Source organism: Aspergillus aculeatinus (assembly GCF_003184765.1).
Source record: "Aspergillus aculeatinus CBS 121060 unplaced genomic scaffold BO66scaffold_86, whole genome shotgun sequence".
Taxonomy (NCBI): domain Eukaryota; kingdom Fungi; phylum Ascomycota; class Eurotiomycetes; order Eurotiales; family Aspergillaceae; genus Aspergillus; species Aspergillus aculeatinus.
Window position 1 is genome coordinate 80,379 of NW_020291555.1, and position 23,652 is coordinate 104,030.

General features: G+C 55.2%; 11 protein-coding genes across 11 annotated transcripts; 6 read left to right on the top strand and 5 right to left on the bottom strand.

The window, feature by feature from the left end:
* Positions 1 to 850: 850 nt before the first annotated feature.
* Positions 851 to 1,385, top strand: BO66DRAFT_396363 (uncharacterized protein). The gene has a single exon (XM_025648450.1). The coding sequence runs from the start codon at positions 1,156 to 1,158 to the stop codon at positions 1,321 to 1,323; it is 168 nt and encodes a 55-aa protein (XP_025498050.1). The 5' UTR covers positions 851 to 1,155; the 3' UTR covers positions 1,324 to 1,385.
* A 991-nt stretch (positions 1,386 to 2,376) lies between these two features.
* On the top strand, positions 2,377 to 3,844 carry BO66DRAFT_336824 (uncharacterized protein; the record flags this gene model as incomplete). Its single annotated transcript, XM_025644299.1, has 2 exons — positions 2,377 to 3,317; positions 3,364 to 3,844. The coding sequence occupies 2 exons, from the start codon at positions 2,377 to 2,379 to the stop codon at positions 3,842 to 3,844; spliced, it is 1,422 nt and encodes a 473-aa protein (XP_025498051.1).
* Positions 3,845 to 5,372: 1,528 nt separating this feature from the next.
* Positions 5,373 to 6,935, top strand: BO66DRAFT_385968 (SNG1 family protein; the record flags this gene model as incomplete). The annotated part of the gene is made up of 2 exons (XM_025646163.1): positions 5,373 to 6,662; positions 6,726 to 6,935. The coding sequence occupies 2 exons, from the start codon at positions 5,373 to 5,375 to the stop codon at positions 6,933 to 6,935; spliced, it is 1,500 nt and encodes a 499-aa protein (XP_025498052.1).
* Positions 6,936 to 7,364: 429 nt separating this feature from the next.
* BO66DRAFT_396364 (class I SAM-dependent methyltransferase) lies at positions 7,365 to 8,557 on the top strand. Its single transcript, XM_025648451.1, has one exon. The coding sequence runs from the start codon at positions 7,468 to 7,470 to the stop codon at positions 8,272 to 8,274; it is 807 nt and encodes a 268-aa protein (XP_025498053.1). The 5' UTR covers positions 7,365 to 7,467; the 3' UTR covers positions 8,275 to 8,557.
* A 209-nt stretch (positions 8,558 to 8,766) lies between these two features.
* On the bottom strand, positions 8,767 to 9,795 carry BO66DRAFT_406577 (uncharacterized protein; the record flags this gene model as incomplete). The annotated part of the gene is made up of 1 exon (XM_025649022.1): positions 8,767 to 9,795. The coding sequence occupies one exon, from the start codon at positions 9,793 to 9,795 to the stop codon at positions 8,767 to 8,769; it is 1,029 nt and encodes a 342-aa protein (XP_025498054.1).
* A 523-nt stretch (positions 9,796 to 10,318) lies between these two features.
* On the bottom strand, positions 10,319 to 11,447 carry BO66DRAFT_465070 (intradiol ring-cleavage dioxygenase; the record flags this gene model as incomplete). Its single annotated transcript, XM_025652487.1, has 2 exons — positions 10,768 to 11,447; positions 10,319 to 10,684 (listed from the first exon to the last, which is right to left on the bottom strand). The coding sequence occupies exons 1-2, from the start codon at positions 11,402 to 11,404 to the stop codon at positions 10,320 to 10,322; spliced, it is 1,002 nt and encodes a 333-aa protein (XP_025498055.1). The 5' UTR covers positions 11,405 to 11,447.
* Positions 11,448 to 12,766: 1,319 nt separating this feature from the next.
* Positions 12,767 to 13,581, bottom strand: BO66DRAFT_385974 (uncharacterized protein). The gene is made up of 3 exons (XM_025646164.1): positions 13,394 to 13,581; positions 13,224 to 13,316; positions 12,767 to 13,165 (listed from the first exon to the last, which is right to left on the bottom strand). The coding sequence occupies exons 1-3, from the start codon at positions 13,427 to 13,429 to the stop codon at positions 12,869 to 12,871; spliced, it is 426 nt and encodes a 141-aa protein (XP_025498056.1). The 5' UTR covers positions 13,430 to 13,581; the 3' UTR covers positions 12,767 to 12,868.
* Positions 13,582 to 15,710: 2,129 nt separating this feature from the next.
* On the top strand, positions 15,711 to 17,689 carry BO66DRAFT_361494 (AMP-binding enzyme). Its single transcript, XM_025645040.1, has 3 exons — positions 15,711 to 16,065; positions 16,123 to 16,524; positions 16,599 to 17,689. Exons 1-3 carry the CDS (start codon positions 15,748 to 15,750, stop codon positions 17,538 to 17,540), a joined length of 1,662 nt encoding a protein of 553 aa, XP_025498057.1. The 5' UTR covers positions 15,711 to 15,747; the 3' UTR covers positions 17,541 to 17,689.
* A 1,018-nt stretch (positions 17,690 to 18,707) lies between these two features.
* Positions 18,708 to 20,261, top strand: BO66DRAFT_396367 (uncharacterized protein). Its single transcript, XM_025648452.1, has 2 exons — positions 18,708 to 19,286; positions 19,364 to 20,261. Exons 1-2 carry the CDS (start codon positions 18,806 to 18,808, stop codon positions 20,188 to 20,190), a joined length of 1,308 nt encoding a protein of 435 aa, XP_025498058.1. The 5' UTR covers positions 18,708 to 18,805; the 3' UTR covers positions 20,191 to 20,261.
* Positions 20,262 to 20,805: 544 nt separating this feature from the next.
* BO66DRAFT_336808 (3CxxC-type zinc finger protein) lies at positions 20,806 to 21,378 on the bottom strand (the record flags this gene model as incomplete). The annotated part of the gene is made up of 1 exon (XM_025644298.1): positions 20,806 to 21,378. The coding sequence occupies one exon, from the start codon at positions 21,376 to 21,378 to the stop codon at positions 20,806 to 20,808; it is 573 nt and encodes a 190-aa protein (XP_025498059.1).
* A 1,010-nt stretch (positions 21,379 to 22,388) lies between these two features.
* Positions 22,389 to 23,265, bottom strand: BO66DRAFT_361495 (GFA family protein). Its single transcript, XM_025645041.1, has 2 exons — positions 22,827 to 23,265; positions 22,389 to 22,745 (listed from the first exon to the last, which is right to left on the bottom strand). Exons 1-2 carry the CDS (start codon positions 23,148 to 23,150, stop codon positions 22,659 to 22,661), a joined length of 411 nt encoding a protein of 136 aa, XP_025498060.1. The 5' UTR covers positions 23,151 to 23,265; the 3' UTR covers positions 22,389 to 22,658.
* Positions 23,266 to 23,652: the final 387 nt, after the last annotated feature.

Below are 23,652 nucleotides of genomic sequence, written 5' to 3' on the forward strand. Positions count from 1 at the left end.
TGAGGCACTAGTCAGGAGTTCGACTGAGGCGACAAGCATTAGTGTGAAGCTAACGGCTTAGTTGGTGCCTGAATGATCCAACACCGCCCTGGACGTTGAAGTTGGTGGTGTGCTGCCGGACACTGCGAATTTGGTTCCATGGTCACAGATCCTGTTGATCATGAATATGTGAGACCCCCCCATCAAACATATCCCGCGGAGCCATTTGTTTTTGCAAAATGATGTCCCCGTGCTGTGGAGCTCGGCGTGACTTGGGCAGGCATCCTAGGCTCCCCGCCGGAAAAACACATCGTCGTAAGCAAATTGACTAAGCTGACAGAGCTAGCTAGTGCTTGGCGAGCACCATGCTGCAATGGCCCTTGTTGCCGCTCATGATCGAGCCCAAGCATGGTGCTGACATATTTTATTCCTGTTCGACTGGTGGCATCACGTCACTAGTCGGGTCTAAGGGAACACTATGTTGAGCATCGGAGAATCGGAGATACAGCATGCAAAGATGACTCGATGTGCAAGTCAGTTTAGCCTGTCCGGGATCTAGGAGCTGACGGATGGACAGCACATTAGATCCATGAACTTCTCAAGGGAGCGCAGATGTTGACAGTGGTGGAAAGTTGGTAAAGTTCCCCCTTCCTGTGGGGACCAAAACCATGGCGGATGCGGCAGTAACTTGACCGCCTCGGAGCTCTGATTTCTCAGGCACTAAGGCATAAAGGCACCAAGGTCTGCCAAGTTCTTTGGAGGACACTGCAGTCTGCTTCCACAACCACAACCCCAATCACAAGCCATCATCCACTCATCGCAAAGAGGGCGCTCTCCGTTTCGGTCTGGTAAAGTACTTAAGCCACACCATGCGAGTCACAAGGCACACAAACTGGTCTGTGCACCCTACGTGCGAATCGGGAACGGTCGCATTCAGCTGCCCACAAGCGTGCCTCTCGCAAGGCTACCTAATACCCAAGTGATAGAAAAGGCCATGAGATATACAACACCCACGTCGCCCATACATCACCGTTGATGCATGCAAACATTTCTCTCAACCTCACCAGTTGCTGTGCGCGGAATACAACCTCGACGACTGGCATGCAGAAAGTGAGCAAAATGCTTCATCTTTTCTGTACGGTCGGAGCCTGAGCTTACTCTGCTACAACTCACCGTATGTCATGGCCCAGTAGACCGGTGAGATGCCCCATCGTCACAAAGCCAGGGGCAGCATTCCTGGTTTCGTTTGCCATCAACGCCACATCTCGTATAACAGTACCTCAAGAAGGATCAGCAACCCTTCAAGGTCAACTGATGGGTCAGACTCACTTCTGGGAGTACTGAAAAGGCTTTCTCAGTAGTTGTCGCATAAAATATCAAATCTGCATCATGGATTTACCTGTCGGTACATGCTTTAAGCTGATTGCCCTAGAATCCTCGAGCGGCTCGTAATGCATCCCTAAAGCATGGAAGGATGAAAGCATGGCAGCTTTCCATCGTCTAGACTCGATACGGGGAGTGGGGCATCGGAGTCGGATCCACGATAAGGCTCTGACTCCAGATCTTGAGTTCGTGGGAGCCTGTTTTTAGGCACGGAGAAACATCGTCCTTTCGCATGAAACACATCATTGCTGTTTCTGGGCCGCAGTGCGACCCAGGAGCTCAGCCACAGCCGCGGACTGGAACAGGTACTAGACACAGTGGAACGGGGAAACATGAGGCATGTCGGCCTCGATGCAACACCATGGTACAAATCTGGTCTTGTAGATGCCTCGCACTGAATAGCGCGCTTGGGATTGCACTACCGATGCTCCTCACTTTCGGGTAATGGCAGCGACAACACACGACACCCACGCTTTGACTTCACTGTGGTGTAGTGACAGAGCGCTTTACCCCTGGTTGGGTCCGGGGTATCGCATGAGAGAACCCGGGCGCCCAGCGAATCATTGTTGAAAGCGTCAGCCTCGTATCATGCACGAACACGAGCAGAGACCCTGCAGCCTCGTCAAGTGGCCAATTGTTTCCGATTCCCAACCGCATCGATCGGCATTTTTCATTTAGTGGCATCAGCCACCTGCACGCGCTATGATGTAATTATATCATTCTAGCGAGAGATGCATCTGCAAGCGATTGGACTTGAAGACCAACACCCTGGTCACAGTAGGTGTCTTCCAAGCTCTCAAGCCTTCGCTGCCATAGCCTGAGAAGCCACCCAAAATGCCGAAAGTCTTACCCCCTTTGCCTAATGGCGTCGGGACGCAGAGGAGAGGAGGCTCTTTAGGAAAGTCCAAATCCCAGCAGCTGGGCATTTATAACTCACAGCCTGTATCTTGACCCCAGCTTGCATCATTGCTGGGAAATTTGTCCCCCTTTGGTTTTCAAGTCCTCGTAAGAGCCATGTCTGCCGCGCTCTACACCTACACGGGAGTCTGGATCAACTGGTCCGAGGGAGCGATCCGGGGAGCCACCTTGACTTTGTCGCAGACCGGCTCCGGCATTCTGAGCGCCTTTTTAGCTATACTTGTCTCCCTGGCAGGCAGCCTGTTCTGGAGCATTCTGAGCTTTGCACTTCATCAGACGGGGACCACAGCTCCCGATCGGCGGCGGGATGCTCTTCACTACCAGCGACAGGTCATCCTGCGCAACAAAGGTGCAGCCGCCGCGGCCTGGGCTTTGATCAAGTTACCATTTGAGAGCGGGCGAACAGCGTCAAAGCTCAGGGCTGTGGGGCGATCGCTACCACTGGCCCTGCTACCAATCCTCGTTCTCATCCTGTTCGGAGTATCTGGTCTGTTCACAAGTTACATCACCAAGGCGGCCGGCCATTCGACGCTCATCATCGGCCCAGGCTGTGGAGGCTACTCGTTCAACGCCACAGATGTGACCGTCAGTAACACCAAGAGTCTGCAGGATACCTACGACGCTGCCACGTACGTCCGCCGGTGCTACCTGGAGAACGCGAGTGAACTCGACTGCAGCACCTACGTCCGGCCCAGCCTGCCGTTTACCACAAACCCAAATGCATCCTGCCCATATTCCCCCGATCTGTGCGCGTACAACGGCAAATCGGCCCTGCAAATGGACACGGGCCTGCTGGATTCGCACGAGGACTTTGGCATCAACGCACCCCCGCGTAACCGCATAAAATACCGGCGAGTCACCACCTGTGCCCCAGTCAAGCACGGGTCCGGGCTAGGGAGCGTCCAGAACGACTCAATATGGGGCCAGATCGTCTACATCCATGCCGGATATCAGTATTACATGGGTGAGCCGTACCTGAACTACACATTCTCGTACACTCCGATCCCCAGCGTCGATGGAGTGGGCTACACACTAAGGTGAGTGCCTCACCCACCCCAAAGAACCCCCTCTGATCGACCATAGCGCCGTCTTCGCCAAATCCGACCCCAGCGGACTCCTGAACGGCCTCGAGTCATGGAAGCCGACCGACGCGATCAACCAAACCGACGCGGACATCACGATGATGATGCTCAACCAGAACAACATCAACTACCTGCAACCCAGCTACGACCCGTGGATGACGGCGCTCGAACAGCAGAACTACAGCATCGAGGGAACGAACGTCACCTCATCGATGTGGACCAAGAGCTACGAGGTGAATCTGATGGTATGCACCGACCAGTACCAGATCTGCAACCCCAACCGGCCCGGGCCGGACGGGTGCACCAAACTCGGCGGGATCTTGAGCACCTCGCTGTCCACCTTCACCGTCGACCCGACCAAGTTCCTCGGGTTCAACGTGTACCAAATCGCGACGATCGGCCGGTTCCTGTCCGGGAACAACGATCGGAGCATGTACTCCAACGTCAACGGCCGCGGCGGCGCAGCGTTGAACGGTGAGTAGCCTGTGCACCTCCACCCCACCCCACCCCCTCCCTCTTTCCCACTTCACTCTTCCTTCCTCCCCCACTAACCCAAAAGAAACACAGCCTCGTCAATCGCCTACAGCAACATCCAATTCTACATCCCGCCCACGCAATGGCAAACGGAAGTAACCACCTGGTTCGCGACCTCGCTGGCCAAAGAACAAGCCTGGGCGGTGGAGTGGGCGACCGCGCCCAAGAACTTCCCCGCGACCTCGCTGCTCGACCAGTCGTCGGTCGGGTGGAACGTGACGGCGCCGCTGAGTCGCTACGCGCGCGTGCAGTGCACCAACCAGCTCGTGCACAATGCCGCCGGGTACGCCAACTTCTCGGTGCTGGGGCTGGCGCTGACAGTCGGCGTGTGCGGGCTGATCATCGTGGTGGGGCTGAGCGTGGATTCGGTGGTGGGCTGGCTGCGGGGGAAGGGCCACGGGCGGCGGCGGTATATGCGGGAGCAGTGGGCGGTGGAGGAGACGTTGAGTCTGCATCGCGCGGCGTATGTGGGGTGGGGGGTGTGGAGGGGGGATGATCCGGAGGGGATGGTGCCCAGCTCGGTGGGGTTGGAGGGGGGAAAGGGGGGGGAGGGGCAGATGGCTGCTGCGGGAGGTGAGGGTGAGGGTGAGGGTGGCGGGATGCGGATGAAGGATGGGTATGCGGTTGTTGGGAATGAGGTGAGTTAGGGTTGAGGTTGTTGGTTTTGTTTGGAGTCAGTGGATGTAATGGTAATGAGTGTTGGTGAGGATGGTGATGGCAGGGAGGCGAGTTTGGTATTTGAAAGTGTCAGAGTTGATATATCTTTGCTGCAAGCGTACGCTTCAATCAACTGCACTAGAGCGGTTGGGTGCCACTGTGTTGGGATAGAGGCGAGGTCGTTAAATAATATACTGCGCGACATACATACTGCATTGCGGGAGTCGAGCTTGGCGTATCTTTGAAGTGATGAAAGTGATCGGTAGGCTTCCCATTACGCACTCCTTCCCATCCAGCTGGAAGCTGTACACACAATTCTCGAAATTGAATGCCTGCTATGGATTTCAGGGGCTTCAGTATCACTACCTACTCATGCAGTGGTTAGTAAAAGCTCGTGTTCACTCCACTATACGCAATTTAGACCATTGACCGATTAGGCGTAGCCCGAACATACATCAACCGGTGCACACGTGACTCGCAGCGAACCCGAAAGGGCAACTGGTTTGGAGAGCTGGAGCTGAGGGCGAGCTGCAGGGAGATCCAATATGACGGCAACCTCACCCGTAGACTGGAACAAAAGATGCCGGGATTACAACACCGCTTCTCCTAGCGAAACGCTGGTTGGTGGCGCGCTCGTATTCATATAAGCACCGAGTGAGGAGGAGCCCGACTTCCGCCCCACCATTGCCGTGGTGCAGTGCAGTGCAGTCCGTTATTAGGAACTGCTGAACCACCCAGGGGGAACCTTTTCGACGGCAAATCCAGCTTGCTCAGAAATACAGCCCGACAGCTTGGCCAGCTTGCGATCGGACCGACCCGATGACCTTCTACGCGCGCGCCCGAAGGCAAAAGCACGCGAGCATCCACGACCCGGCGGTGCGGTCGCTGCGCTTGGCGGTGCTCAAAGCGGCGGGGATCAACCTGCTGGTGCTGCAGCTGCTGTTCCTGGGGCTGTTCTGCTACCTGTTCGGCTCGCTGTTCCAGCAGACGACGCATGTGCACAATCTGAACGTGGTGTTTGTGGACTACGACGGCGGGGCGATCGGGGCGGCTGTCCGCGTCGCGTACGAGCAGCTGCAGGGCCCGGGCTTCCCAACCCTAACCGAGCACGCCACGGCGCAGTATCCCCAGTCCGACGCGATCACCGCTGCTGTCTGCCACATCGACTACTGGGGCGGGCTGTACATCGCCCCGAACGCATCGAACGAGCTGGCCGCCGCCCTCGCCAGCGGCGCACCGCACTCCCCCGACGACGTGCTCACCCTGGTGTGGAACGAGGCGCGCTACTCCACCGTGGTCGACTCGGCCATCTACACCAGCATGCAGACCCTCTCCAACGCCGCCCGCATCGCTTACACCACTGCCCTTGCCCCAAACACTCTCACCAACACGCCCACCAACACCGTCAGCAACACCACCCTCACCACCCTCTCCCAACCCTGGACCTTGACCTCCACAAACCTCCAACCCACCACCCAAGGCTCGCGCCTCATCTACAACACCCTGGTGATCATCCTCATCATGATCCAAGAATTCTTCTACCTAGGCTACATCAACAGCGTCTACCAACAATTCCACCTGTACACAACCGTCTCCCCGCACCGCATCGCCATCATCCGGCAACTGCTCGCGGGAACCTACACACTGCTCGGCTCGCTGTCCACCACCGGCGCCGTGTGGGCCTTCCGGTTCGGGTGGCACGTCTCCGGGGGACAATTCGTGCTCACCTGGCTCGCGCTGTGGCTGTTCGCGCACTTGAACTTTTTGGTCTTGGACCTCTTCACCATCTGGATCCCCCCGCCCTTCGTGCCGATGGCGTTCATCTCGTGGATCGTGGCCAACGTCACCTCCATCCTGCTGCCGTTTGAGCTGGCGCCCGCGTTCTATCGGTGGGGGTATGCCTTGCCGGCGCATGCGGTGTTCCAGGTGCTCGTCGATGTGTGGTCCCGCGGCTGTAATCCCCAGCTTGGGTATGCGTTGCCCGTGCTGTTTGCTTTTGAGGTATTGGGGTTGCTCGGGAGTACGGTCGGGGTGTATCGGAGGGCGCATTATGCTGTGTTGGCCAAGGAGAAGGGAGAGAGGGAGTGGCAGGAGAAGGTGGCGGCTGCTGTGGCGGGGAGGTTGGCGATCGATAAGGAGAAGGGGGAGGTGGGCGAGAGGAGTGAGGGGGAGGGGAACGGGGAGGAAGAGGGGAGTTCGGCGGGGACGGGGCAGGGGCAGACTGGGGATGCTGCTGCTGCGATGGCAGGGCTGGGGGAAGAAGGAATGAAACAAGAGGAGGAGCGGATGGATCAGCTCGCGCGGGAGCTGTCGCAGGTGGAGAGGTCGGCGACGCGGAGACAGAAGCCTGGGCCGTGTTTTGATCTGCCGTTTAGTGAATGATTCGTGTGGAAGATGGCGGTGTCAGTTGAGTATCCACATGCACAGACCAGAGTGCTTGATATGATAGTGTTACATGTGGTGTCATTAGAAATTATTGTCAAGTCTACCAGTCAGGCCATATATCTTGTCCCCAAATGTTGTATATGGGTTGGCTGCCTGAGGCATTACTAAAAGCAGCTAGTTGCTCCTTCCTCAGGCAGAACTAAGTCCTCAACCAAACCACCCAATGAGCATTGACCGAATTGTGCTTGAGCACAGCACAGAGAGGATATCTGAGTCAGCATGCACAACCGCCGCATCACCTTATCCACCACCCCATACATCAACCATGTAGCGCATGCAACGCCGCCGATATCGGCCCTCCAAGAACAGCAACAGAAGCACTATATAAACCCACCCTCCATACGCCCATCACACCCACAACCACACCCACAACCACAACCACGACGATTTCTTTTCTCTCACAACCCACTCAGTCATACCAATACTCATTTCCACATCAACCACACAAAGCAACTCCCCCCCAACAAACATGACCGAAAAAGCAACCTACACGCACGGCCACCACGCCAGCGTCCTGCGCAGCCACGGCCAACGCACCGCCCAGAACTCCGCGCAGTTCCTGCTCCCCCACCTGCAGCCGCACCACAAGATCCTGGACATCGGCTGCGGACCCGGCACCATCACCGTCGACCTGGCCACGCACGTCCCCGAGGGCCACGTGACGGGCCTCGACATGGTCGACACCATCCTCCCGGACGCCCGCGCGCTGGCCGCATCCCGCAACCTCCCCAACATCGACTTCGTGACGGGGGACGCCAACGCCCTCACCTACGACGACAACACCTTCGACGTCGTCTTCTGCCACCAGGTCCTGCAGCACGTCGCCGACCCGGTCGCCGTGCTGGCCGAGATGCGCCGCGTGTGCAAACCGGGAGGCATCGTCGCCGCCCGCGAGGCCGATTACTCGGCGTTTATGTGGTACCCTGAGCTGCCGGGGCTGCGGCGGTGGCAGAGCTTGTATGATCAAGTTGCGAGAAAGAATGGGGGCGAGCCGAATGCGGGGCGGTTTTTGCATGTTTGGGCCAAGCGGGCGGGCTTCTTGGGTGTGGAGTGTAAGGTCAGTGCGTGGTGCTTTGCGACGCCCGAGGAGGTCAGCTGGTGGAGTGGCACGTGGCAGGAACGGGCGGTGAAGTCGGCGTTTGCGAAGGGGGCGCTGGAGAATGGGTTGGTGTCGCCGGAGGAGCTGACGGAGATTTCCGGGGTGTGGAGGGAGTGGGGTGAGGATCGGGATGCGTGGATTGCCATTCCTAGTGCGGAGGTGGTTTGTCGGAAGTAACTGGGTCCTCGTTGAGTAATCTGGCCTTGGGTTGGTAATGCATGGCTGTGGATTTTGGGGGTGGTGGTGGACGTACATAAAGATGAATACTTGTTGGCTAGGGCAAAGACCTTGCGCTGGAGCCCGGTAAAGCAGTCACTTTCGTGAGAGGTTGGGCACTTCACCCAATCTCAAAGAATGTGAGACTCGAATCATCGAGAAATTATGACCTTCGGTACTGAATGATCATAGCCGAGTGCATCCTGTCCAACCCTAATAGTAAGACGCCCTGGGTGTACCGGTGCTTGGAGAAGTGGTAGACATTTCGCTGGTATATAACCCTAATGGCTCTCGTGTCACCACCGGTAAACCCTGCACATAATATACACCAACACGCCTTCCGGTGCTTCTTTGCTCGTCTGATACGTCTCAAAATCATAAATTCATTTCGTAATCTCGAATTAAATCGAATCTCTACAATGGCTCTAGCAATCTGCACCTGCGTGACGAGTTTCAGCACACATCACAAGAACCACCCTTCTCAAACTGTTGAAAAAACGGATCCTCTCTTTCCTGCGGACCCACCCACTTGAGCATGTCAGGGGTGATGTGCGGAATATCCGCGCGGAAGGTCTCCGCCAACCACCGATTCCAATCCCAAGTGACCCAGTCAAACCATGTATCCTGCGCGTTGTCCACCTGCCACCAGCGCAGGATGGGACTGATATAGGTGCCCGGGAGGAGATCGGTTTTGGCGCAGTGGGGCGATTTGACATCCAACCACGAGCGGCCGATGCGCGCGAGCCCGAAGTCGATGACCGTGACGCGCGGCGGGCCGCCGCCCGCCTTGCCGGCCTTCTTCTCCGCGCGCGGATCCGGCCTGGTGATGATGACGTTCCGCGGGTACACATCCCGGTGCTGGAGGTCACACGCGTAGAACGCCGACTCGATCTTGACGATCCGCCGCATGATTGCCTGGCGGTCGCCCAGCGAGAACGACTCCGGCCGCAGCTGCCTCATGTCCGTGCCCTCGACCAGCTCCGTCAGGATGAGGCGCACCTCGCACATTGTCTTGCTGGCTGGGTCCGGGGTGCGCGTGGACCACGACCCGTAGTACTCGGGGATGTACCGGTGGAGCTGGTGGTGCAGCAGGTGGCGGTACGCCGCGGACTCGCGCACGTACTGCTCGTCCATGAACCGCACCGCCTGCACCCGCGTCCTCGAGGCCGAGCCCAGGTACCGCGCGTCGTACAGCTTGGCCACCATCTTGGGCCCCAGCTCGTCCGGGTCCCGGTGCAGCGACCCTGGGTGTTTGGGAGGCCGCCCGCTCAGCACCTCCTGCACCACGGCCACCTGTGCCGAGTACCCGGATCCCACGCGCAGGCCCTTGCACACCCGCAGGCGTAGCTCCTTCTCGCCGAAGCGGCCGGGCAGCGGGTCCTTAGACTCGTTGAACTCGAAGTCCGCCGGGATCTGGCTGGGTGGGTGGTGCTCGCGGACCACGAACTCGAAGCCTAGTTGGTAGGGGGTTTGGGGCGGCATCGTGGCAGGGTGGCAGTGTCGCAGAGAGACCCTTCTCGTAGGATTGGATCCCAGGGCCTGTGGGCAAATGGTGGTTTTATATCCTGCCTGGCGTGGCATCGTTGTGGGATGTAGGACTCTCTCATCATCAACAAAGGCATTGCAGCAATACGAGTTCCCACAGGGTCAGGGGTACTTCCTTGTGTGGGCGCTTTGTCAAAGCGACACAGAAGAGGTTGCTACATTGTAGTCGTCAGGAGATCGCCGAATACCTCTGAGCTTCACAAAGAAGCGACACCTTTTGTTCCAGATGGATCACACGACCGACACCGTGCCCTAGACGAAAGAAAGCACGGTTGCCACGGCGAAGGGTAATCTTGCATATGATCTTGCTCTATCGTACTGGGCACGGTGCGTAATCGGTCGCCTCGAATCTCCCTGCTACCTTTCTCTGAAATCTACGAAGTAAAATAATACATCGATCCACTTTTCTCTCCACCGAGCAACTCTAACTCAGCCCCCCCTCCCTCTGTGAACTTCCAGCCTCACAATCCATAATCCACATCCCCTTTGCTAAACCGCTCAATTGCCGAAGTATCAACTCCGATCATAATATACCCGATCATCCCGTTCCTCACGTCCTTGCCGTCAGCCGGCACCACGGAGACCACCGGGTTATATCCGCCCGCAGTATCCTGCGAGAAGATGGAGTCCTCCGCATTGGTAGTGCGGTTGATCTGCGTGTGCGAGACGTACGGCTCGAGCGCCATGATCTCGCGCTCCAGCTCCTCAGCAAAGTAGATCTGGCCCGTGCTCACCGTGTGGCTGGAGGTGATGGTCCCGTTCTCGCGCAACGTCCAGTCCGTGTGCACCTGGACATGGATGTGGATCGCTCGTTGAACGTAGAAGCCTGCCCAAAAGCCAAAACATTAGCTCTCACCCCGTGCACTATCATGACCGAAGCAACCAGAGGAGGGTATGTTGCTCGCTCACCCGGAAAAATCGTCTTCATCTCCATGATCCCCCGCTCATCGGTCGGCCACATCCCGCGCAGCCACGAGGTGTCATCAGTATGCAGATCCGTCGTCCTCAGGTCATAGCCCGTGACATTGAGCTCACTCAACAACTCCTCAAAGGGAGTGTTCGGCGACAGACCTGTGAAGCTCGAGTACGAGCCCGTCGCGTTGCAGTGCCAGAAGTCCACGAGCGCGTTGGGCATCGGCGCGCACGTGGCCATGTCCAGCACGCCGACGTCCAGCCACAGCGGCACGCCGACCTGGTCCTCTGTCATGTCCTGGCGGAACGTCTGCGAGCGCGGCCAGACGTAGGGACCCCGGGTCACTTCCGGGGTCAGCACGCAGGTCTCGTTCTGGATGGTTTCATAGAAGGGGGCTTCGGTCTGGATCTCATAGGTTGCGTTGTGATTGTGCTCGTCGGCCCAGCGTTTGGTGAGGGCGTCGCGCGCGGCCATGCGTTGCTGGTTGAAGGTGGCGGCGTGGCCGGGGCAGCGCTTGAGGAGCTCGGTCCGGCGGTGGAGGGCTGCGGGGGGAAGTGGTTTGTGCGGGCCGGGGTGCGCCGTGACTGTTAGGGCTGTGGTCGCGAAGAGGATAAAGAGGGAGTTGAGATGCATTCTGACGGATGTCTTGTGCGGAGTTCTGGGAGTTAGGCTTCTGGGGGTGGGATGGATTGCAGTGATGGGAAGGCTTTGACAGGCGGCGAACACGATGAATTTATACCTGCTCACCAGGGGAAAATGTGGAAAGAAAGTTTCGTTCACTCATCACGGACGATTCGATTGGGAAGGCACGCTGCGCAGAGGATGATCGAAGCGATCAGCAAGGTCTTAATCGGCATCTACGCTAAACCGGCTGACCTCCGATGCCACCGTGTAGACCAAGGCATATTGTGGGTCTAGTGAGGGATCTTGTTGCCTTAACGGAGTTGTAATTCTCCTTCATTGAGGCAAGAACTGCCAATCGTGGGACATGCTTATCTATCTCTGCGCGCTTCTATGAATGGCCATTGCATGCTCCGGCTCACCTATCCTCTTGGCTCGCCTATCCTGGCTTCTGGGAGGTGCACCTCGTTATCTGTACACAATCTTGGCCACGCCGTTATCGAGCGAAAGCACCATGACCAAGCTCTTGGCATGATCTTGCCTTCTGGCGTGTATAAAATAGCGAACTGGGTACTATGCTATTTCTCTGGTTTGACTTACTTTTCTCTCGATCTTTGCAGTTCCAGAAACCCGCAATCTTAAGCACATCTCGAAGGCCTTTAGTGCCACAGTCGGGGTCTTATTTACGTAGAGCAATACCCTAACGGAACTCAGAAATGGTCTCGAGGGCACCGAGTGCCCTCCCACTCAAATATCGGCATCCGCAATGGCGCAAGAGGTCCACCTTTCTACCAAAACCGATTCAAGGCCTCAATTTACTCCCGCAGGTACCTGATTTCTGTGTCTCGTTTCTCCACAGTTGGAACAGGCTCGACTGCGCCAAGCCTCAACTACCGCTGAGTCATCAAGCCTTGCCATTTCGGGCTGCCGTACCAGGGGATAGCATAGCATCGTTCAATTATTTCCAGGCTATTTCGCACCGGTTCTGCAGACTGCAAGACCTTACCACCAGACGGGACTTTGGGATCTGACCCGTAAGCATCATGTTTACTGCAGAACCCCGAGTCCGGAATTCCGGCGGACACTCGAAACCTGGACACTTTCCGGTGTGGATGTGTGCGCTCGACACGGTTCTTGACACGATAGACGTCACATGCCAAGTGTAGTGAGGTACTGCCTGCAGATAGCATCGGGAGATAGCGGTATAGCTACTATTTTAAGCAAGGAGGACAGATGAAATCACGATGTCCGGTACAGTTGGTCCCCAGACTTGGACGGTGATACATAGGCTCCGGTGCCTCCACTTCAGTGTAGACCTTTCCATGATAAGAGTGTCCACCCTCTGCTGCAAGGCCTACTTGTCAGAACTATCTCCACTAATGCAAATCTAAGTGTGGTTATTGCATTGACACGAACGTCTTCGACCTATGACATCTGTGACACATATACCTCAGATCCACAGCCTCCTTGCTGCATTTACTCCCCCAGACCTCCACAAAACCTGTATCCCTCATCGTGGATTGTCGAATCAACAAAATCAAAGTCATTTCCTCTTCCCAAAGGACTACTGGTCATCTCATACCCCAGCGAGCGATTTTGCCCTTGCTCGTGATTGGCACCATCGCTCACATTACTACCCTCAGGAAAAGGGGCATACGGCCTGGATGTATCCTGGCGCAATGAGAGGGGGCCCCCGGGTTGGTCGGCGCCCTGGTTCGGTTCTTGATGGCCGGAGTTCAAGACCCATTTGGGGGTGTCAAAATACGTCCGTTGCTGATGTCTGCTGTCAGCGAGTGCTTTTATACGCTGTAGAAACGGAGCAGGAGCTGACAATTTTTGGCTTGCGTGCCTTATTCATACCGTGGCTGTAGCGCGGTTCGGTGGCGTAGTTGGCTAGGATCGCGTGTTCTTGCTCGGAGAGAGGCTAGACGGGAGAATGAATGAGTTGAGTCTAGATCTAGTTCACAGAACAATAGAGGGTTGCGGATGGGAAGAACGGACTTCGTCGCGGGTAAATATATTGTCTTGGTCGTCCATGGCGGTGTCTTCGGTTGAGCCTTCAGTAGTATGGATTGACTGTGTCCTGGGATGAGTGTTTGCAAGGCGGAGGCTCGAGAGGCTACACGATCGGTTCTATCCGTTCTTCCAGAGCAGGTACTGTTCTCAATGGCTGATGGAAAGTAGTTGTGGTTATAAGGTCACTGCAAAGAAAAGAAGAAAATTAGAACTCATCGAGGTATTCGAGTTTTCAGCTGATTATTATATCCAGCAAGATTTGTCGAGTGGGGCAATACACCTCTTCTTTCGGAACAGGGAACCCCAATCGTGACGTTCGATACTGCTGCTCCAATCTATCACCCAGCGTATATCGCGCATTACGCCACAAAATTGATCAGCCACGCCCATAAATTAAATCTCGTCCCAGTGAGCGATCTATTCGCCTGAGAGAATTCATGAGTGGCTGGCTTAGTCTCGCCCGAGGACGTTACATCAGTTCTCGGTGGAAGAAGCTCAATTGGATGCGGCGCGCACTGTATCATGTCCGGCGGGGCATAGAAGGGCTGCGGAGCAAAAACGGGTCATGATGACCGCACATGCGCAGATTTGTTGCCACCATTCTTGGCTTGTCGAAAAGCAACGCAATTGATTATCTTGCTCGTATGTCGTCGCGGTTCTCCCTGGACCCCCTTTCTTCTTCCTTTTCTTATTTTGCTCTTTCTATTTGAAACGACCTTTTCTGATGAAGGACTTCTTTAAAATGATCTTGGTTCTCTCTTATACTTCTCACAAGCCTTTGTTGTTCGAGCTTTCCCTGCATTCCAGAATTCACTGAAATGGGGGCCATGATCTCGGGTAGATATTCAGACAGCGGTCGCAGTGGGGCTGGATCTTGGCGCAGATCCGGCACACTCCGCCCACCCTCCGGGTACCGACCGGGCAACGTCCCAGTGTTCTCGTATTCCGAAGTCGGGATCCCTTCGCACAGACCCCTGAGGGTTTCGCAGTAGAGCTCGTAAGAGATAAGGCTGCCTCCGGCGCGGCTCACGCGAGAGGTCGACCCAGGCGGAGTGGGGCTGTGCGTTGGAGGTGTGTCGGGATCGGCGCGGGGGTAGTCGAGCGGAGGGTCTTTTGATCTTGAGTTGGCGTCCAGCAGGAAGCCCTGGGCGTAGCTTATGCACCGATTCAAACAGTCAGTATCGCATACTGTTCTCTTGGGGGTTTGATTCGAGGATCTAGTTCCTCTGTGTGCTCTCTCACTTCTAACCTTACAATAGCGGTGCCATCTTCCGACAGTAGGCTGGTGGTGGCTGATACCTCTCTGGTCCTGGTGTGGTATATCTATCGACCATAGTTGCAGCCAACAACTTGTATTCAATGATAATCCTTGATGTTGTGTATTGTTTGCTTGGTCCCGCCTCCAGACAATTTTAGGTCTAAGGAAAGGTCAAATCGTTCAATGTTGGAAGGCATTGTTCCGTGTTGGTTTTTCAATTTAATGCATGAGACTGTGATGGCTGAACTGGTTGAAGCGCTATTTTCTTTGTTCGAATGTGACCGATAGCTCATAGCTGGCTGGAGTACAGCTGTGGCATAGCTGTAAGCACTAACATTGTTGAGTACAAGTTCCAAGAAGCAGCGTTAGGGCTATTCTTCCCGGTCGGGTAATCAAGATATCATCTAGAATGCCAGCCTATAGCAAGCATGACCTCCCCAAAACAATTCCAATAATAAACTCTTGTGCTATGAGAAAACATTGTAACAGTCCCATGATCACGCATTGCAGGAAAGCAGACTCTCTTGATAGACTTTCTTGCCAGCCAGCCTAAGGGGTCGATCAAGGCTGGGCCCAACTTTACCCTAGGATCCTCGAACAGTTTACCTACATTTTGACTAGCGCTTACAGCTGCTCATGCCGTTGAGCCGGCTATAGCGTCGAGAAGACCAACAGGGACATCGCGTAGCTGGTCACTCTTCTCATCCTTGCGGGCCCTATTGAGCTCTCATTCGCCAACGCGACCGGCCGATCTTTGGAAGAGTCAGCCCTAGTTCATTAGCCGCGCCGGATAGCGCATCAAGTGCTTGGTTTCCCTTGTTCCATCCCCATCCTGTCACGCTATTCTCCATCTAGTAGACGAATTCACTAATTATATCGCTTCTGGCAGATCGTAGGTTTAGCTCCTGTTCTCCACCTTAACAGGCATACGCGTGGCTACTAGGGACCATGTCGTCGGCAGCAGCGGTTGCCGTTATTTAAAGACTGCCGTGGTTCGGCCGTATCTGACTGCCTCCAAGCTAATTTCACAAGCCAGTTCACTGGGTATTTCCTTCTTATTTTTACTCTGCATCTTATCACCATGTCTATCACGGAAAGTATCTTCCCTCTCCCTGGCGTGCAGCACGGAAAGCGGATCATCGCTTCTGTGATCGAGGCGAGAGCGAAAAAGGATGATGATGCCCCCTGGGTCTCTCTGCCCATCGACGACGAGAACATGTCACTGGGCTTCAAAGACATTTCTTTTCGAACTTTCAATAATGCAGCCAACCACGCCGCTCACTGGCTCCGACAAAACCTCCCCGAAACCACGGAGCCATTCCAGAAATTCGCCTATGCTGGACCGAAAGACCTTCGCTATCCAATCCTGGCAGTCGCCGCCGCGAAACTGCAAAAAGTGGTACGAGTCGAGTCATACATTTATAGGGAGATGATCTTCCCGCTGATATAACACTAGCTTATCCTCCCCTCCCCGCTGGTAACGGCGGAAGCACAACGCCGCATTCTGGAGTCACAAAAGTGCACCGTGTACCTGCGTCCATCGACCATGAAAGCTCAGGTAGATGCGATTCTGCATGATGCACCCCACATCCAGACAATCGACATCCCAGACCTTGAACAGTTCCTTAAAGTGACCGAATCAGAGCCCGTCACATACAGCAAAACATGGGACGAGGGCAAAAACGACCCGTGGCTGGTGTTCCACACCTCGGGGACGACCGGAAACCCCAAGCCGGTGACCTGGACGCACCGGATGATGGCCTCGATCGACATGATGGCAGCCGCCCCGAACATCAAGGACAGCATGGTTCACCGCGCCGCCAACCACCGACTCTTCACCCCGATCCCCTCACTCCACGTATGTCCCCTCATTCACCCCACCATTCACCCCTAGAACACTACCACCATTTAAGCCCGCTAACAACCCCAAAGCTAACCGGAATGATGCTCATCCTCGCCACAACAACCTACGTAAACATGACCGCCGTCCTCGGCCCATCCACAGCCCTCACCCCGGCCACCGTGATCTCTGTCTTCCAAAACGCCCACATAGACGGCACCCTCCTCCCACCAGCCCTAATCGACGGCCTCTGCCTGTCAGAAGCCGGACTAGCTGCCCTCCGCAGTCTCAGCTTCCTGATGTACACCGGGGCCCCGTTAGCCGCCAAATCCGCCGCGCTGCTGACCCCCTACATCCCCGTGGTTATTAACGGAGTGGGCACCACCGAAGCAGGGGGATACTTCGCGACGCACCACGAGCACCGCGACGCCGACGCGTACCTGTGGCTATCGTTTGCGCAGCAGAAGGGCGCAACGTTCGAGCCCCGCACCGCCGACGGGCTGCACGAGCTGGTGTTCGTCCGCGATGATCCCGCCACAATCGCCAAGAATGTAGATCTAGATGCAGACGACGAACCCGTCATCTTCCAGACCTACCCGCATCTCACGCGGTTCGAGACCCACGACCTCTGGCGCCCGCACCCCGTCCACAGGGACCTGTGGCAGATCGTCGGCCGCACGGATGACTACGTGCCCCTCTCGCATAGTGATGGGCTGCATGCTTCGTCGCTGGAGCCGGAGATCACGGCCCATCCTGCTGTCAGGGCGGCGTTGATCGGGGGCCATGGGCGGGCCAAGCCGGTGCTGCTGGTGCAGTTGGTGGAGGGGATGACGGCGTCGGAGTTTGAGGTCGAGAGTCTCCGGCCCTATGTGGACAAGGTGAACGCGCGGGTTCACGAGTGTGTGCGGTTGGAGATGGGGCGGGTGATTGTGGCCAGCGAGGAGAAACCGTTTCTGTACACGGCGAAGCAGAGTGTCGCGCGGATGCAGAGTTTGGGGCTGTATGAGGCGGAGATTGAGGCGTTGGAGGAGTAGGGTTGTTCTGATGCTTTCTCGGGGGTATGAGGTTGTGGGGACTGTGCTGGATATGTTGACATTATGGAAGGTGGTAAGGACTATTGTTCCCGTCTTTCCCGTAGCAGCAGCAGACTTCATGGGTCATCAATGGAATATACATATTTATCTCTGGACCGATTCATCATGATGTGCGCTCCACTGCTTGTTACGGCTGGGCAGCGACGGATTCGCGGCTCGGGAACATTCGGTGCGTCTGGTGAGCTTTCAGCCCACACAGCAGTGTGTAGTTCGGCTGGATTAATAGGCTCATTGGAATAACAGAGGGTAGTGGGTGGACGTGGTGGTTTTATGCAAGATGGCTGCGCCGTTCTGTGCGGGCAGCGGGTGGGGTGTGGCGCATATGGCGCATGCAGTTCTGAAGGTACAGAAAGAAGATCCCTGACGTGATGGGTACATCCGCGAGCAGAAGTGGTAGATAAAGATAAATCCCACACCGATGTCAACGAAAGGCGACATCAAGCAAGAAAGTAAATGCCAGGGTCAGTATGAGCATTGTATCTGTAGGCCACCGCAAGACAAAAACAGTAGCGGGACTGCTCTTATCGTTTCGAATGCGGGATGAACATGTGAGGATGCGAGTCCAGTAGTGAGTAAAGAAGCTTGACACACCGCAACAGCTGGCAAGGCAATTCTATCAATGGCTTCCATTTTCTATTACAATTAAGATCGATGACAGCATAGTAGAGTGAATACAGCCACCACAGCTGAACCCCCCCCTCTCCCCCCTTTGTGGCTGTGCACACGCTTCCCAGCCGGTTTGCCGCCGGCGCTACGGCACAGTACACTTGCATCTGCGGTCCGCTGCGACTCCCGACATGAGAACAGGGACTTCTCATCCAATCGATGTCAACTGCTACCTCGCAGGTGGGCCGAGGCAATGACCAAGGGGAGTACTAGTGGCTCGAAAGCTGCCAACAAGTAGAAGTAGCGTGCTCACGCCGGTTCTAGCGGGCCAGCCTTGTGCGGTTTACAGCCACAAGTAGACGCTTAGCCCAGTTAGCCTGAGCACGACTGAACGTACTATCCTCATGAGGACGTGAATAAAAGACTTATGGGGGAAGGGTATATAATAAAGAGCAAGATCCATAAAAAATATTTGTCCTTTGCGTTTTCATTACTACCACCCACAGTACCACTACCGCCCATTCATCACACAACCATTTAAGAACACTTTCCATCCCCAAACTCAGAACCAAAATCAGGGAAAGAAGAATTACCCAAGCATGGAGACAGTGCCCAGCGCAGAACAACGCCAGATCTTCCTCGCGTGTCGTGCGATCTTCAGCGGCACGAACGCCAACATCCGAAAGACGAAGACCATCCGCGCCCACCTGGAAAACCACCACGATTCACTGCAAGCGCTGATCCCCAGCTACAACGTCTGGCGCGCCCTGCCTGTGGTCAAGTATTTCTTGGAAAAGGGCCTGTTCCAGTCAAACAGCAAAGCTCAGGTGGAGTTTCCTGGTCTCCTGGAGCCGTGTTCCGTCCGGCAGACGCAGCATGCTGCGCTTGAACAAGAGGCATCGCGTTCCGCTGAACAGGCTCTCCAGGAGGTCACAGAGACGTACGAGGCGCAGCAACGTCAAGAGGAGGAAGAGAATGAGAAACGAAACGGGGGTCCCGTGCCAGAGCCTGCCATGGTCTCGATACCGATCGCTATCAATTCCGATGAAGTCGGACAGCATGTGTGTGCAAATGCATCAGGTACAGCACCGTATAGCTCACCCTGGGCTACTCCGCTCGTCGCCATCCTTTCACTGACCACAATCCAACACCCACAGATCAGACCCTGTCCTCCGAACGACCGCCCACCCCACTCTTCCCGCTCTATCTGCCCTACCACGCCCAGCATCATATCCTAACCACCGTCCAAAAGGTCCTGGAGGAGTGCATCTTTGCCTTCTGCCACAAGTGGCTGCCAGACGAGCTCGCACGCCGGGGCTGGGACTGCGCGGCGGCAGTCGAACTGAGCAAGTGGACGCGGCTCCTTGGCCCATGGGCGTCGCAGCTGCCCGATGGCACGCTCCGTCCGTCGGACCTCGCGCTGGAGACGATGCTCGCGAGGGTCGTGAAGATTCGGCACACTGCGGTGCATCGCCTCCCCACGACGGCACAGGGGGTCTGCGACCTCGTAGCTGTCGCCGTGAAACTGGCCGCGGCGCTGGGCGACGCGCTGCGCACCGCGCAGCTGGATGATTTGCATCGTGACTTGCAGGAGAAGACCACGATTCTGGAGTCGAACAAGAGTCTGCTGGAAGCGAATCTCGCCTGCGAGTTGGACAGCATACGGGCGGAGCGGGAGCGGCTGGATCGGCGGGAGGAGGCGCTCCGGGCGAAGACGATTCGGGATGACGGCGAGAACAAGCGTATGGTTGGACTGTTGGTGGAAAGGTCGCTCGATCAGATCTTCAATGTCTGCGCGGTCGGGCCTAAGACTGAAACGTACTGTTCGTCTGGGTTTGCGGTTATCATTCCTGAATGGACTCGAGGCCTGCTTCGAGGTGGAACCGTTGGTAGAGGCTTAGGGTTGGGGCTTCGAGTGTTTGTTGTGATATGTTGCTTTCTATTGCTGGCGTGGGCGGTATGGCATAGGACTGGCATGGACTGAGACGTCCCCAGGGTTGGAAAGGAGGGGAACGGCTTTGCTTTCACGGGTCCACGGTCGCATTTTAATTTTCTGGGTTAATTTTCAAGACATGTGTCACTGAGGTGAAATTTCCGAGTAGGACTTTCTGACTCTTTGTGCAGCTTCGCATCAAGGCCATGGAAGTGGTTTTAGTTAGACGCTAGAACTCGCAGTAGGGCCGGTGAGAAGTAATCAATTTAAGTGCGTACTTTGCTGAATTATTAGAATTTCTCAAAGACACCGAACGAAGAAGGGTCGATGTCCTCGGTAGAAATGTGGCTACTGGTAGTAAAAGCTTAGCACAGGTGTTAAACACAGAGGATAAAAGACAAATGAACTTCAGCCACTCGGACCTTTCTGTTCTGCGAGGTTATGATTTCTGATATCTGCTTTTTCGTGCCTTATTTGCCCTACGATAGCTTGAGGCATCAACAATTCACACGCAGCGGCTATTGCGGTTTGCAGATAATGCTCAACGAATCTGGATGTTGTTAAAGAATCTTCTTTATTGATGTTAAAGTATGGCACTAGTGATGGATCATCATAGAAAAGACCATCACCAGATCTCACCCCCTCAGGGAGCACTTGACTCCCCAATTACAACGTCGCAATGGACGTACACAACTCCTCGACATCCCCATCCCCACCGCGGGAGCGCTTGCCCTCAACGCAGTGATCTACCTTGCTGCCCTCGCCCAGCTCCTTCTCGTGGGGGGCCTTGGCCGCGCGCCCGTAAGCGGGCGGGGTCATCTGGATGCCATTCCATTTCTTGAGCCGGTAGGCGATGCGCTCGGCGTAGGAGGATGCGTTGACGACCGGGCGGATGAGGGCATTGCAGCCCCGACAACGCTGGTGGTAGACCCGCGCGTTGTACTTGCCGTCGCGCCACATGCGGATCCTGATGGCGATGGCCTTGCTCGACCACCCGCCGCTCTGGCAGGTGGGGTTGTGGCAGACGAATCGGCCCATGATCGTCGTGTCGTAGTCCCGGGCCTTGCCGACGTCGGTGTCATGCGGGTGGAAGGTGAAGTGGCCCAGGCCCGCGTCCGCGAGGAGCGATTGCACTTGCTCGTGCAGGGCGCGGTACATCGACCACTGTTTGGGGGGCTGGCGCTGCTTGGTGGCCTGGGTCTCCTTGGGGGACTGGGACGGGCTCTTCTTGGTAGGCATGATGTCTGTCTTGTGTCTGACGGCGCTCAAGAAACGACGGGTCATGATTGCGGTTGCGATAGGTCTTCGCTGGTGTGGTAGAGAAGGCTAGAGGCAGTGAGAATGTGAATCACACGCTGCTTTTTCCTGGGATGGGAATCAAACCTCAAACACACACAAGGTTCCTGAGACGGGGGTTGTGCTACAGAAGGATATCACAGATCTGACGGGCTTGTTGCTCTATTTATATCGTGCTGATACCATTTCCCCTCCCAAGAAAAGACAAAGGCACTGTGATTTAAAAGGCGATTCGCGCGAGGCTCACAATGAGGCAGCAATGCAACAAAGGTGCAATAGAGGAAAAGGTCCGGTAGCCTTTGTATTCAAGGAGTCGCGCATTCATCGGTAGAGTAAGTGTCAGGTAAATTGAATGGCTTTGGAGAAGTGCCTTGTTCCTTTGAGTATCAAAGACAACACCACCAGGTGTGAAGTGCTTACTTGGCCATTGTCTAGGTAATCAAAGAATGTACTGGGTCCGTCTGAGTCGGGCTGTGCCAACGTCTGCACCGCCACACGACTGTCACAGTATGTGTCACAGCTCTGGATGCTATACCAGTTGGGTGTATACCTCTCACGGTCCTATCCGGAGCCCGGAAATATCTATACTAGAAACAAAGGCAGACACGGCCTAATGGTAATCCTGTCAAGGTGGTTCCTTCTTCCCAGCAATACCCGTGCCCTGTAGGTTATTATGCAAGAATTCACGAGTGATCAAAATCTTAGAGAGTCTAGTTGGCTCACCCTCCCAGGATGACTGTAGATCTGACAGCTGGGAAATAATGGAACAACCTTTTTGCAATTATGACTGTTTGCTCGATTATCTCTGATGCCAAAGACAAGATTCATATTACAGATAGATTCTTGTGGAAATCATAAACCTCCGACAAACATGGCTTCTTTTATCGCTCTAAAAGGGAAATCATATAGTTCCGATCACGGGTAGTGATATGTCCAAGAATGAATCCTAGTCCCGCGTAAGTACGGTACAAGATCCTCTACATTCCTACTGACCATAATCTTTTTTCCATCAGAAATCGCCCCCGGGCTAAGAACAAAAGCGACCTGATGTTAACTCGATCAAACTCAGGACAAGCAGCCCAAGGAAAGCGACTGTGAGAAGAAGGGAGTTTATCTGATGGAGAAAGAAAGATACAGATAGTATACAAAATGGCAAGAGAGAAAATCAGAGCAAGAAACGCCAGCCTGCACCTCGCCATATCGGACGACATAGTCCTGTGAGTTTAGACCTTGTACTCCGGCGGGAATGACTTCCCATCGACCTTGTTGATCTTCAGGATCTCTGGGTCAAAGTCCTTTAGAAGGCGCACCTACACCGAGCTTATGGTTAGCCTCACCCATCCAGCATGTATACAAGACCTTAGCATTCAGCACGTGCCCTTGTCACTTACATTGACAGCCGTGATCGGTTCACCTCCCATGGAAGGCGGCCAGATGAAGCAACTGCTGCCGCACGAGCTGCAGAACTGGTGGGTCGCCTTGCGGTCGCCAAAGCGGTAGTCCTTGAGCACCTCGGCGCCCTGGTCTATGACCAAGTCCTTCTGGAAGGGGTAGACGAGCAGGTACCCGTTCCTCGAACAGATGGAGCAGTTGCAGCTGGCGGTGGGGTACTCGGGCAGCGGCGGTGACAGGATAAAGTGGAACTGCACCGCGCCGCAGTGGCAGTTCCCGGCGTGGGAGCTGGTTTCACCGGTCGGTGTGGGTGGAAAGGTCATGGTTAGATATTTGGGAGATTCTAGTAGAAGGTAGGTAGGCACTCAACAAATGGTGATGGTGTAGACAGTAAAAGTATGTTTGGAGAAGGAGGTCAAGTAGTCTTACTAAAATGCGGGGTGACGCCAAGCCAACCTGCTTATTCTCGGAGATTTTCGGGGTGAGCTGATAAGTCGAAAGTCATCAAGCATGGAGCTGCACTGCAGAAGATCTAACAGGGATATAAATTATATTTAAGTTTTGCGTCGTCTGCTGATAGCATGTGAGTTCACTCTCGATTGAAGGTATTTCTGGCTCTACGTATACATACCCTTGATCCATGATGGACTTGGTGAATAAATTCCCTGTCTCTCAAGTATCAACTGAGCGGAGATGTTTATTCCCTACGGATAGATCGAAAGATATGGATCTAACTGCTAATTTGCAGATGTGCACCGTGGGTCACAAGTGGGCCCACCCGCAAAATTGGCGTTGCAAATCTCACATCCCTGAAAGCTTTGCATC

Bases quoted from the DNA above. Each gene is read 5' to 3' on its own strand.
- BO66DRAFT_361494 (XM_025645040.1), top strand. From the start codon at position 15,748: ATGTCTATCACGGAAAGTATCTTCCCTCTCCCTGGCGTGCAGCACGGA. The intron at 16,066-16,122 runs GTACGAGTCGAG...ATATAACACTAG, and splicing joins CCGCGAAACTGCAAAAAGTG to CTTATCCTCCCCTCCCCGCT. The intron at 16,525-16,598 runs GTATGTCCCCTC...ACAACCCCAAAG, and splicing joins CCCCGATCCCCTCACTCCAC to CTAACCGGAATGATGCTCAT.
- BO66DRAFT_361495 (XM_025645041.1), bottom strand. From the start codon at position 23,150: ATGACCTTTCCACCCACACCGACCGGTGAAACCAGCTCCCACGCCGGG. The intron at 22,746-22,826 runs GTAAGTGACAAG...AGCTCGGTGTAG, and splicing joins AACCGATCACGGCTGTCAAT to GTGCGCCTTCTAAAGGACTT.
- BO66DRAFT_385974 (XM_025646164.1), bottom strand. From the start codon at position 13,429: ATGGACGACCAAGACAATATATTTACCCGCGACGAA. The intron at 13,317-13,393 runs GTCCGTTCTTCC...TCTCCCGTCTAG, and splicing joins ATATATTTACCCGCGACGAA to CCTCTCTCCGAGCAAGAACA. The intron at 13,166-13,223 runs GTCAGCTCCTGC...AGCAGACATCAG, and splicing joins AGGCACGCAAGCCAAAAATT to CAACGGACGTATTTTGACAC.
- BO66DRAFT_396363 (XM_025648450.1), top strand. From the start codon at position 1,156: ATGTCATGGCCCAGTAGACCGGTGAGATGCCCCATCGTCACAAAGCCA.
- BO66DRAFT_396364 (XM_025648451.1), top strand. From the start codon at position 7,468: ATGACCGAAAAAGCAACCTACACGCACGGCCACCACGCCAGCGTCCTG.
- BO66DRAFT_396367 (XM_025648452.1), top strand. From the start codon at position 18,806: ATGGAGACAGTGCCCAGCGCAGAACAACGCCAGATCTTCCTCGCGTGT. The intron at 19,287-19,363 runs GTACAGCACCGT...CAACACCCACAG, and splicing joins TGTGTGTGCAAATGCATCAG to ATCAGACCCTGTCCTCCGAA.